At 58.6% G+C, this 10760-nt stretch overlaps 1 protein-coding gene across 2 annotated transcripts in view; it reads left to right on the top strand.

The window, feature by feature from the left end:
* Positions 1–10408, top strand: part of C4a (complement C4A (Rodgers blood group)) — a 15078-nt gene extending 4670 nt beyond the window's left edge. Inside the window, exons 12-41 of one of the 2 annotated variants that reach the window (XM_008821481.3) lie at positions 97–282; positions 388–573; positions 966–1124; positions 1367–1493; positions 1653–1727; positions 1911–2105; positions 2439–2550; positions 2633–2703; positions 2968–3107; positions 3236–3445; positions 3937–3988; positions 4087–4176; positions 4286–4495; positions 4632–4707; positions 4811–4967; positions 5062–5178; positions 5283–5454; positions 5658–5890; positions 5966–6133; positions 6452–6511; positions 7737–7830; positions 7910–8096; positions 8203–8293; positions 8425–8499; positions 8867–8969; positions 9133–9222; positions 9303–9401; positions 9539–9622; positions 9908–10040; positions 10194–10408. In XM_008821481.3, the coding sequence (XP_008819703.1) occupies positions 97–282; positions 388–573; positions 966–1124; positions 1367–1493; positions 1653–1727; positions 1911–2105; positions 2439–2550; positions 2633–2703; positions 2968–3107; positions 3236–3445; positions 3937–3988; positions 4087–4176; positions 4286–4495; positions 4632–4707; positions 4811–4967; positions 5062–5178; positions 5283–5454; positions 5658–5890; positions 5966–6133; positions 6452–6511; positions 7737–7830; positions 7910–8096; positions 8203–8293; positions 8425–8499; positions 8867–8969; positions 9133–9222; positions 9303–9401; positions 9539–9622; positions 9908–10040; positions 10194–10335 (3894 nt within the window). In that variant the 3' untranslated portion in view covers positions 10336–10408. Of the gene's footprint in view, positions 1–96; positions 283–387; positions 574–965; positions 1125–1366; positions 1494–1652; positions 1728–1910; positions 2106–2438; positions 2551–2632; positions 2704–2967; positions 3108–3235; positions 3446–3936; positions 3989–4086; positions 4177–4285; positions 4496–4631; positions 4708–4810; positions 4968–5061; positions 5179–5282; positions 5455–5657; positions 5891–5965; positions 6134–6451; positions 6512–7736; positions 7831–7909; positions 8097–8202; positions 8294–8424; positions 8500–8866; positions 8970–9132; positions 9223–9302; positions 9402–9538; positions 9623–9907; positions 10041–10193 lie in introns of those variants that run through there. The other variant, XM_029557854.1, reaches the window with a different exon arrangement.
* Positions 10409–10760: the final 352 nt, after the last annotated feature.

Genomic DNA, 10760 nt, shown 5'->3' with positions numbered 1-10760 from the left:
GAGGTGGGGGTGGGGGGTGTGGTGTGGGGGGTGTTCCTGGCTTAGCTTGGGAGGAGGGATGGCATATATAGGCACACACCCTGCCCCCCTCTCCAGGTGTCTGCAGGCTCCCACTACCCAGATGTAGCCAGGCTCACCGTGCAAGGCCCACCCTTGGGAGGCTCCAGCTTTCTGTCCATTGAGCGGTTGGACCTTCGGCCCCCTCGTGTCGGGGACACGTTGAGACTCAACCTGCAAACTGTGGGCATCCTCAGGGCCACCTTCTCTCATTACTACTACATGGTCTGTGGGGCTGGGAGTAGCTGAGGGCTGGGTACAGGGAATTGCCCCCTGCAGGGCTGGGGAGATTACACCCAGGAAGCCACACACTGCTCCTCTTTGGCTCAGATCCTGTCCCGAGGCCAGATCATGGCTGTGAGTCGGGAGCCCAGGAGGACGCTGACCTCTATCTCCGTGTTGGTGGATCATCACCTGGCACCTTCCTTCTACGTTGTAGCCTTCTATTATCATCAAGGACGCCCAGTGGCCAACTCCCTGCGTGTGGACGTCCAGCCCGGGGCCTGCGAGGGCAAGGTGATTGGGGATGGAAAGGTGGTGTGTGTGTCTGTGTGTCTGTGAGTGTGTTTGCATGTGTGTGGGCACATGTATGTGTGGTGTGTGCATGTGTGTGTACCTGGAGGCCTGAGGCTGATGTCGGGCGTCATCCTCCATTGCTCTTCATTCTTACTGAGGTGGGTCTCTCAGTCATACTCAGAGCTCCCTGTTTGCCTGGTCTCACTAGCCACCTCGTTCTCGGGATCCCATCTCTACTTTCTGAGGCTGGAATTACAGACGGGTCCTTACACCCTCCCGGTTTCTGGGGGTTCAAATCCCAGTCCTTACAGTTGCTGGGTAAATGAATTAACCAGAGCCATCTCCCCAGCCTGCTCACCCTTGAACTGCCCTTCACTTCCCACCTCTCCCAGTTGGAGCTGAAGGTGGATGGTACCAAGAAGTACCGTGATGGGGATCTCATGAAGCTCCACCTACAGACGGACTCCCCAGCCCTGGTGGCACTGGGAGCTGTGGACATGGCGCTGTACGCTGTGGGCGGCAGGTCCCATAAACCCCTCAACATGGGCAAGGTGTGTCAAGCCCCCTCCCTGCTCCGCCATGCTTCCCTTCCTTCCTGCTCTGAGTTTGCTCTGAGCTCAGTCCCCAGCTCTCACTTGGTCTCGCAGGCCCCTCCCAGTCTTCCTGGAGACCCTGGACCCTGCCCACCCCTTCTGTGGCCCGTGGTCTCTAGTTCTCCAGTCCACATCTTTGTGCTCTGTTCCTGCTGCCTGGTGGATCCTGACTCCCAGCATCTCTGCTTTTTGCCTACTAGGTCTTTGAAGTAATGAATGGCTACAACCTCGGCTGCGGTCCTGGAGGGGGCGACAACGCCCTTCAGGTGTTCCGGGCAGCCGGTCTGGCCTTCTCTGATGGAGACCAGCTAACCCTGGCCAGAGAAAGTGAGAAGGGAGGCAGGAAGGGAGCCGGTGGGGACAGATAAGGAAGGAAGATAGGCTGGGTGGGGGACAAGATTAGAGGGATGGAAGGGCTGGGTGGAGGGGAGGGGAGGGGGGGGGAGGCTGAGTGCCCAGTGGCTTGCCTACCCTCTTCTCTACCAGGCCTGAGCTGTCCCAAGGAGAAGAAAAGCCGGTCAAAGAGAAATGTAAACTTCCAAAAGGCCATCAGTGAGAAGTGTGAGTTGTAGGTGCAGGAGAAGCTGTGCACTGTGTCTGGGGTCAGGGTGGGGATTTCTCGTTCTTCTCTTCCTCGCCTTGTTGAGCCAATTATGGTTGGGGACCAGGGAGCCAAGTTCTGGGGCTGAACCCTCCCCTGGTGGGGAGGGACTGAGATTTTGCTCCTTCGTGCTGACCCTGCAGTGGGCCAGTATGCGTCCCCAGCCGCCAAGCGCTGCTGCCAGGACGGGCTCACCAGGCTGCCCATGAAACGCACCTGTGAGCAGCGGGCGGCCCGTGTGCCGCTGGGCTGCCGGGAGCCCTTCCTGTCCTGCTGCCAGTTTGCGGAGAACCTGCGTAAGAAGAAGCGCTCCAAGGGCCTGGAGGGCCTCGCCCGAGGTGAGTGGCCAGGGGAAGCAGGGGTCAGGCAGTGGAACCTGCGAGGGCAGAACACCCCTCTCGCTCCCTCTCCTGTGGCAGAACACCCCTCTCGCTCCCTCTCCTGTGGCAGAACACCCCCCTCGTTCCCTCTCCTGGGGCAGAACACCCCCCTCGTTCCCTGTCCTGGGGAAGAACACCCCCCTCGTTCCCTCTCCTGGGGAAGAACACCCCCCTCGCTCCCTCTCCTGGGGCAGAACACCTCCCTCGTTCCCTCTCCTGGGGAAGAACCCCCCCTCGCTCCCTCTCCTGGGGAAGAACACCCCCCTCGCTCCCTCTTCTTGTGGTCCCCAGCCCTGGAGGTGCTGCAGGAGGAGGACTTGATCCACGAAGATGACGTTATTGTGCGTAGCTTCTTCCCAGAGAACTGGCTCTGGAGAGTGGAGACCGTGGACCGCTCCAAAACGTGAGCGCCCGGCCTTGTCCCACGGCTGGGTCTGGAGACAGCTCCAGCATGTGGCAGGACTTCTGTACTTTTCCCATTGTAGGTTGTCACAGATTCTTCCTGACTCTCTGACCACATGGGAGATCCATGCTGTGAGCCTGTCCAAAACCAAAGGTGGGGTGGCCCTGCCTGGGCCGCAGGTTGCCTGTCTTCTGGTTCTTCTTAACCTGAGCTATCTGCTTAGCCCTTTGCTCCCCACACTGGAGGTGTGGGATAGATCTGGGGGTTCTATGCTGGCGTGCCCCTGGCCTTAGACAGAGAGCCAGGGGGTCAAGCTGAGGGTAGAGCCAGGTTATTTCCTGACCCTTCCTGTGACCTGTGGTCTTGATGTCCCCCCTCACCTGTCCCCACCACATCCTGTCTCTGCCCCATCAATAGGCCTGTGTGTGGCCACACCAACCCGTGTCCAAGTGTTCCGTGAGTTCCACATGCACCTGCGCCTGCCCATCTCTGTCCACCGCTTTGAGCAGATTGAACTACGGCCGGTTCTTTACAACTACCTGAATACGAACCTGACTGTGAGACTGTGGGAGTCTGAGCACACAGGATGGGGAGTAGGGATAGGCGCAGCTGGGAACATTTCAGGTGAGGGAGGAGCTTGACATAGACTGGGGGCTCTGGCCATCCATGTGTTCCCGCCCCCCAGGTGAGTGTCCACGTGTCTCCAGTGGAGGGACTGTGCCTGGCCGGTGGTGGAGGGCTGGCCCAGCAGGTGCTGGTGCCTGCAGGCTCCGCCAGGCCCATCGCCTTCTCTGTGGTGCCCATGGCTGCTGCTGCTGTGCCCATAAAGGTGGTGGCTCGAGGGTCCATAGACTTCCTTGTGGGGGATGCAGTATCTAAAGTTCTGCAGATTGAGGTGAGTGCCCACCCTTGAACCCACTCCCTGGGCTTCCAGCTCTATCCTGAAGCACTCTGTGGCCAAGCCAGGGGCCCTGCACTCAGACCCTGGTAACGGTCACCTTACAGCTATGATTGTGACTCAGTTGTGCCCCTGAAGTTATTTACTTATTTAGCTTCTTTTGAGACCAAGTCTAGATGTGTAGCTCAAACTTATCTTGGACTCTCAGTGATCCTCCTGCCTCTGCCTCCGGAGCTGTTGGAGTTACAGATGTGCAACCCCCCCCCCACCCCCGGCAGTCCCTCAAGTTCTTGAATTTTACTGTATTTTTGTGGTACTGGAAATTAAGCCCAGGGCCCTATGCATGCCAGGCAAGCCAGCCGTGTCCCTGTCTCTGGCCTTGAAGTTTAAATTCAAAGTCCCAGAGGCATTTGCACTGGAGTGGGGGTGGGGGGAGGAGCAGGCATAGACCTGGCTGATCCCTCATGTCTATATCTCCACTGAGACAGAAGGAAGGGGCCCTCCACAGAGAAGAGATGGTCTATGAACTCAACCCCATGGGTGAGTCCTCCTGCCCCCAGCTGCTTCCCTAAGTCAGTTATGGGGACACAGGGAATGGGGACAGTAGGACAGACGACCAGCTTCTCCCAACTCCCTAGAGCATGGACGCCAGGCCTTGGAAATTCCTGGCAGCTCTGATCCCAATATGGTCCCTGACGGAGATTTCAGCAGCTTTGTCAGGGTCACAGGTGGGTATGCCATCCAGACCTTTCCTGGGGGCACCCTGGGTCCACGTGAAGCCCCCTGACACTGGGGCCTCAGACCCCGTCTCACCTTCTACTTTTCCTTCTGTCATAGCTTCTGATCCTCTGGACACTTTGGGCTCTGAGGGCGCGTTGTCCCCGGGAGGCATAGCCTCCCTCCTGAGGCTTCCCAGGGGCTGTGCGGAGCAAACCATGATCTACTTGGCCCCGACCCTGACTGCTTCCCACTACCTAGACCAGACAGAGCAGTGGAGCAAACTGCCCCCCGAGACCAAGGACCATGCCATTGATCTGATCCAGAAAGGTTCCGGATGCAGGGGAGCAGGAGTGGGAACCAGGGAGGGCAAGAAGTGGAAGATGGGTATCCCTGGAGGCTAGGGAGGGAAGCGGGGTACAGAGCAGAGCACCAGCCTTCTCCGCAGCCGCCTCCTCTTTCTCAGGCTACATGAGGATCCAGCAGTTTCGGAAGGACGATGGTTCCTTCGGGGCTTGGATAAGCAGGGCCAGCAGCACTTGGTGAGGACACACAAGGGCTCAGGGCTATGGGGGTACTATAAACCAGGAGGCTGAGGCAGTGGGGCCCCAGCCTTGTCCCCAGCCACCCCTTCCTCCCCTCCAGGCTCACGGCCTTTGTGCTGAAGATTCTGAGTTTGGCCCAGGAGCAGGTGGGCGGCTCCCCTGAAAAGCTGCAGGAGACTGCCAATTGGCTGTTGTCACAGCAGCTGGGGGATGGCTCATTCCATGACCCCTGTCCAGTCATCCACAGAGGCATGCAGGTAGGGCAGGGCATGCGGGAGGTTTGCTGAGGCGGGTCAGAAACAAGGCTCTGCCTCCGCCACTCCTGGCTGACGCCTCCTTCTCCTTCACTAGGGGGGCTTGGTGGGAAATGATGAGACCGTGGCACTCACTGCCTTTGTGGTCATCGCCCTTCACCATGGGCTAGCTGTCTTCCAGGATGGGAGTGCTGAGCCATTGAGGAGCAGAGTAGTAAGGACACCCACACCTCTGACCTTCCCTGACCCCGGTACTGCCTCCTTGTTCTAGGAACCCAGGCGTCTGGGCCTCAGGACTTCCTCCTCTCTCTCTTCTAGGAAACCTCCATCTCAAAGGCAAACTCATTCTTGGGGAATAAGGCAAGTGAGGGGCTCCTGGGGGCCCATGCAGCCGCCATCACAGCCTATGCCCTGTCGCTGACCAAGGCCTCCCAGGATCTGCGGGATGTTGCCCACAACAACCTGATGGCCATGGCCCAGGAGATGGGCGGTGAGGGACAAGGGCACCCTGGCAGGGAGCCTGGGGCTTAGGGGCCCTTGGGATTCCTGGGTGGGAGACAGACGGGACTGAGGGAGAAATGAAAAGTGCTTTTCACGACTGCAGAGCAGAACCAGGAGATCCCGACAGGGGGCGACAGAGAGCCAGGCCTCAGCTTCCCCTTCAATTGAGGGGTCCCTTCTCTTTTCTTCCAGAAAACCTGTACTGGGGCGCAGTCGTTGGCTCTCAGAACAACGTCGTGTCACCCACCCCGGCCTCTCCCATCCCATCAGAGCCCGTGCCCCAGGCACCAGCCCTGTGGATTGAAACCACAGCCTATGGCCTGCTGCACCTGCTGCTGCGGAAGGGCGAGAAGGCTACGGCAGACAGGGCTGCAGCCTGGCTCACCCACCAGGGCAGCTTCGAAGGGGCATTCCGCAGCACCCAGGTAGGGGGGCAGCCACAGGGTCTGGGGTAGGCGGTCCTGAGCTTGAGTGCCTGACTCCCAGCCCGACTTCCTCAGGACACAGTGGTTGCCCTGGACGCCCTATCTGCATACTGGATTGCTTCTCACACCACTGAGGAGAAGGCACTCAACGTGACCCTCAGCTCCATGGCCCGTGGCGGGTTCAAGTCCTACGTGCTGCAGCTCAACAACCACCAAGTCAAGGGGCTAGAGGAGGAGCTGAAGGTGACTCTCACTCCCCATGGGGCTGTCCATGCCTGGGCCAGGCCAGATGCCTCTGCTCGCTCCTGCTCTCACAGCCCTCTGTCTGAGGCCGTGTGGGAAGACCGGCTTTCTGGCTGGGTGACCAAACCTCGGGGCTCTTCTCTCCTCACCCATAAAACAACGTATCTGCAGAGCCCACCCCAGGGTCAGGCGTCTGGAGGGAGGTGCTACAGCAGAGATGTCAGCTGTGGACAGGAGCTATGATAGGGTTGTTTTGAGGGAGGAGCAAACCAGTTTCCCTGTGCCCTTCTGACACTGTTTCCCTTTTCCTCCTGAAAGTTCTCCCTGAGCAACAAGATCAGTGTGACTGTGGGAGGAAACAGCAAGGGCACCTTGAAGGTGAGGCTGGGGCAGGGTGGAGTTGGCGGGGACAGGTGGACAGCAGGGCTGGTGGACAGCAGGGCTGGTCTGGGCTGGCGGGGAGGGGTGGCTCTGGGCAGAGGAGTCTGGGAGCCTGGCCTTGTGGGTAGGGCTTGTGTCTCCTGCTTCCTTCCTGGGCCTTCACCCTTGCTCTGGTCTCCCCCATGTCTGGTCACCTGTTGTTTCCTTTACTTCCACATCCTGGTCCTCAGTGCAGGCCTGTCCCCTGTCCATAGGCCCTGCACATTCTACAGTACCTCAGATGTGGTAGGTCTCTGAACCCTTTTTCTTCCTATGTGCCGTGTCTCCCTTCCACCCAGGAGCCTGGCCGTCGCTCTAGAGACTGTCTCAGTGGCCTCTGTCCTCTGATCCAGGGGACTCTGGCTCTGCTTCCTGCTGCCAGTTGTGTCCTAGGTCACTAGCTAAGACCAGCTTGGCGCTAATCTCATGTGACCCCTCTGGTTTGCTGTCTACATGGGCAGCAAGCCTGACTTTCCAAAGTATCAGTCAGATCAGCCTGGAAAAGAGTGGGACTTCCTGGTGGGCAGCACACACCTGGAATCCTGGCACTTGAAAGTAAAGTCAGGAGGATCAGGAATTCAAGGCTGGCGCTCCTACATAGCAAGTTCGAGGGTATCCTGGCCTGTGAGACCCTTTCTCAAACAAACAAGCAAATGGAAAATGTAAAACTCACGCCTCTCAGGTGTGGGCCTATAACCCAAGCATGCAGGAGACTGACGTAGGAGGATGAGTTTGAGGCCAGCCTGATCTATATAGTGAGTTCAAGGCCAGCTACATAATGAAACCCTGCCTCACAAAAAAGAAAGGCAGTCTTACCCACTGCCCTGTGGCTTGTGCAGCTGTGCCCTGTCCACCCCATCTCTGCAGCCAGCCCTCTCATCTTCACAGATGTCCCTGCCTGAGTCCCTTCCCCTAATTCCTGCCCCGTCATTCACTTCCTTCAAGTCTTGGCTAGGGGCCATTCCAGAACTTCCTTTTCTATCCTCCTGTGCCCCTTCTGGTGGGCTGGCCTCTCTGCCCTGCCTCCTCACTGCTCTCTGTGTCTTACCCAGCAGCCCCCCCTCTGGAGCCCCTGAAGTGAGGGGGATGGGAAGGGTTGGGACCTCAGGTCCTCAGCCTAGGGAGATGCCTCAGCCTGCGCCCCCCATGTCCTGTTTTCTGTTCCCATCTGCTGCCGAGCCAGGTCCTTCGTACTTACAATGTCCTGAGCATGAAGAACACGACCTGCCAGAACCTTCAGATTGATGTGACAGTCGTAGGCCATGTGGAGTATACGAGTAAGTGCTGGTGCGGGGAGGCCCTGAGCCCTGTGGGGCCGACTTGGCTGAGGGCCTCCTCACACACCACCGTGCACAGGGGAGGCAGAAGAGGACTATGAGGACTATGAATATGAGGACGTGCCGGCTGCAGACGACCCAGGTGCCCTCCCGCAGCCCGTCACGCCCCTGCAGCTGTTTGAGGGTCGCAGGAGCCGCCGCAGAAGGGAGGCCCCCAAGACCCCTGAGGAGCAGGAGTCCAGAGTGCAGTACACCGTGTGCATCTGGTGGGCTGTGGGAGCTGCCTGGGGGTCTGGGGTGGCAGGCCCACACTGGGCCAGGCTTTTGGGTGTCACACAGGAGGAACCTGTTCAGTTGGTCCCCTCCCCCCAGGCGTAACGGCAAGGTGGGGCTTTCTGGCATGGCCATTGCAGACATCACCCTCCTGAGTGGATTCCACGCCCTGAGGGCCGACCTGGAGAAGGTGCCGTCAGTCACCCACAGCCATCCCTCTGTCCTTAGGAGCCCTGCTCATGTCCATCCCACCTAGGTGTTGAGACCAGTCACAGGCAATGCCCAGGTCCCTGACCTGTGACTCTCTCCCCTTCCCTGCAGCTGACCTCCCTCTCTGACCGTTACGTGAGTCATTTTGAAACCGACGGGCCCCACGTCCTACTGTACTTCGACTCGGTGAGTGGGGAGAAGTGTTGTAGGACCCCAGGGCACTGGGATTATTGAATCTGTTATGAAGAGCAAATCTCCTCAGGTTATAGCAGGTGTCCTATGGGTGGTAATGATGGGGTGTTGGGAGGGTGGTTTGGGAATAGGCAGAGGACCTTGGAGAATTTACAAGGGCTGCAGGCACTGAAGACAGGGACAAGGTCACCATCTTGGCAGTGAAGTCATCATCGGTCTTTAGAGCCTGATGACAAGAAGGTCAGAGAAGATGAAGGATGCTAAAGATAAGATCAGGGCAATCAACCAGAAACAGGACAGGAAAAGGCAGCCAGTGACCCGGCCCTGAGCAGCCTTTACCCCCTCACCCCCAACCCACCAGGTCCCAACCACCCGGGAGTGCGTGGGCTTTGGAGCGGTGCAGGAGGTGGCGGTGGGGCTGGTGCAGCCGGCCAGCGCAGTCCTCTACGACTACTACAGCCCTGGTGAGCACCAATGATGCTCTGGTGTGCAGGGGAGGTTGGCGCTGAGCCCCTCATTTGGGACATCATGAGCCCTCATAGTGAGGGTGGCAGACATCCCGGGGTCCCCACGGGATGCAGAGGCAGGAAGGGGCCTGGGTCCTTACTCCTCTCTGTCTGTCTCCAGATCATAAGTGTTCTGTGTTTTATTCGGCACCGAGTAAGAGCAAACTGCTATCCACCTTGTGCTCCGCGGATGTCTGTCAGTGTGCAGAGGGTGAGAGGAGGCCTGGGGTGTGGCTGGGAAAATGGCTGGGGGAGGCCAGGCTGGTCTCATGACGCTTGGCTTGACTGTAGGGAAGTGTCCTCGGCAGCGGCGTGCCCTGGAGCGAGGGGTGCAGGACGAGGATGGCTACAGGATGAAGTTTGCCTGCTACTACCCCCGAGTGGAGTACGGTCAGTGTCCCCCGGGGTCCAGAACCTTGGATTCTCTAGGTTCCCTGCCCTTCCCCCAGGCCTACCAGTGCCTCCTTATCTGTGACCCTGACTTCCACTCCTCTTGAACTTCCCTCCCTTTCCCTGTCTCCTCCTAGGCTTCCAGATTAAAGTTCTCCGAGAAGATGGCAGAGCTGCCTTCCGCCTCTTTGAGACTGAGATCACCCAAGTCCTGCATTTCAGTAGGAAGGGAGCTAGAGAGATAGGCGGGCTGGGGAGGCCAAGGTCTGGGTGTGGGGCTTGGTGTCTTGAAATCAGGAAAAGTCCAAGTCTGAGTGCACATCACACCATCACCCCACCCCAGCCTCCCACCACCTGGCCTGGAGAGCTCGGGCCCATAAACAGGGAGTACAGCTCCGTTTGTCAGGGGCAGCGTGGGTTCGGTGGCAGGGTCTATGCAGAGCCCCTGACCTGGCCTCTCCTGGACTTCCTTCCCTCTGACAGCCTCTGTCTTTCTGTTCCCTCAGCCAAGGATGCCAAGGCCACTGCTGGTCAGACCCGCAACTTTTTGGTCCGCGCCTCCTGCCGCCTTCGCTTGGAGCCTAACAAAGAATATTTGATCATGGGTCTGGATGGAGCCACCTATGACCTGAAGGGAGAGTAAGTCATGTGGTCTGGGCCCTCTGTCCCTAGCTTTCCTTGTACCCATAACCTTCCTTTGGGAACAGACCCCTTGCACCCAGCACTGCCCTTCAGAAGCACAGAGACTTGTACCTGTCCTGACCCCAACTATGCTTTCTGTGTCCCTCACAGCCCCCAGTATCTGCTGGATTCAAACAGCTGGATTGAAGAGATGCCCTCTGAACGCTTATGCCAGAGCACCCGCCAGCGGGCGGCCTGTGCCCAGCTCAGAGACTTCATACAGGAGTACAGCACCCAGGGGTGCCAGGTGTGATGACGGCACTCTGAGTGCCCGAGCGCAGCCTCAGCCAGCGTCGGGGATATAATAAAGGCCTTTGGAAGCAAAATGTCGCCTTGTGTCTCTTAGTGTGGAGCAGCCCACCGCCCACCCAGGGTCTGGGGCCCTCACCAGGTCTGTGTAATCTTGAACTCAGAGTCTGGGGTTGTGCAGCTCTGCTGAACCCCCCTTGATGCCTCCCCTCCCTGGGACCCAGTCCAGCTTGGGGTCCAACAGCTGGTTCCCAGGTGCTCTGTTCCCGGATGCCTCGGTCCCTGCAGCCTGGGGCCACCTCACTTCCTTAGGTGCACCAGTGATGTCAGCCCACGTGCCCCGTTCTGCCTCGTGTAGTGGAGTCTTGAGGTGGTTGACCTGAACTAATTCCTGGTCTGTTGCAAGTCTGTTGACCTTGTTATCAATGG

Source organism: Nannospalax galili, unplaced genomic scaffold (assembly GCF_000622305.1).
Source record: "Nannospalax galili isolate Female #2095 unplaced genomic scaffold, S.galili_v1.0 scaffold948, whole genome shotgun sequence".
In the NCBI taxonomy this organism is placed as follows: domain Eukaryota; kingdom Metazoa; phylum Chordata; class Mammalia; order Rodentia; family Spalacidae; genus Nannospalax; species Nannospalax galili.
This window is presented reverse-complemented; position numbering and strand designations above follow the sequence as displayed.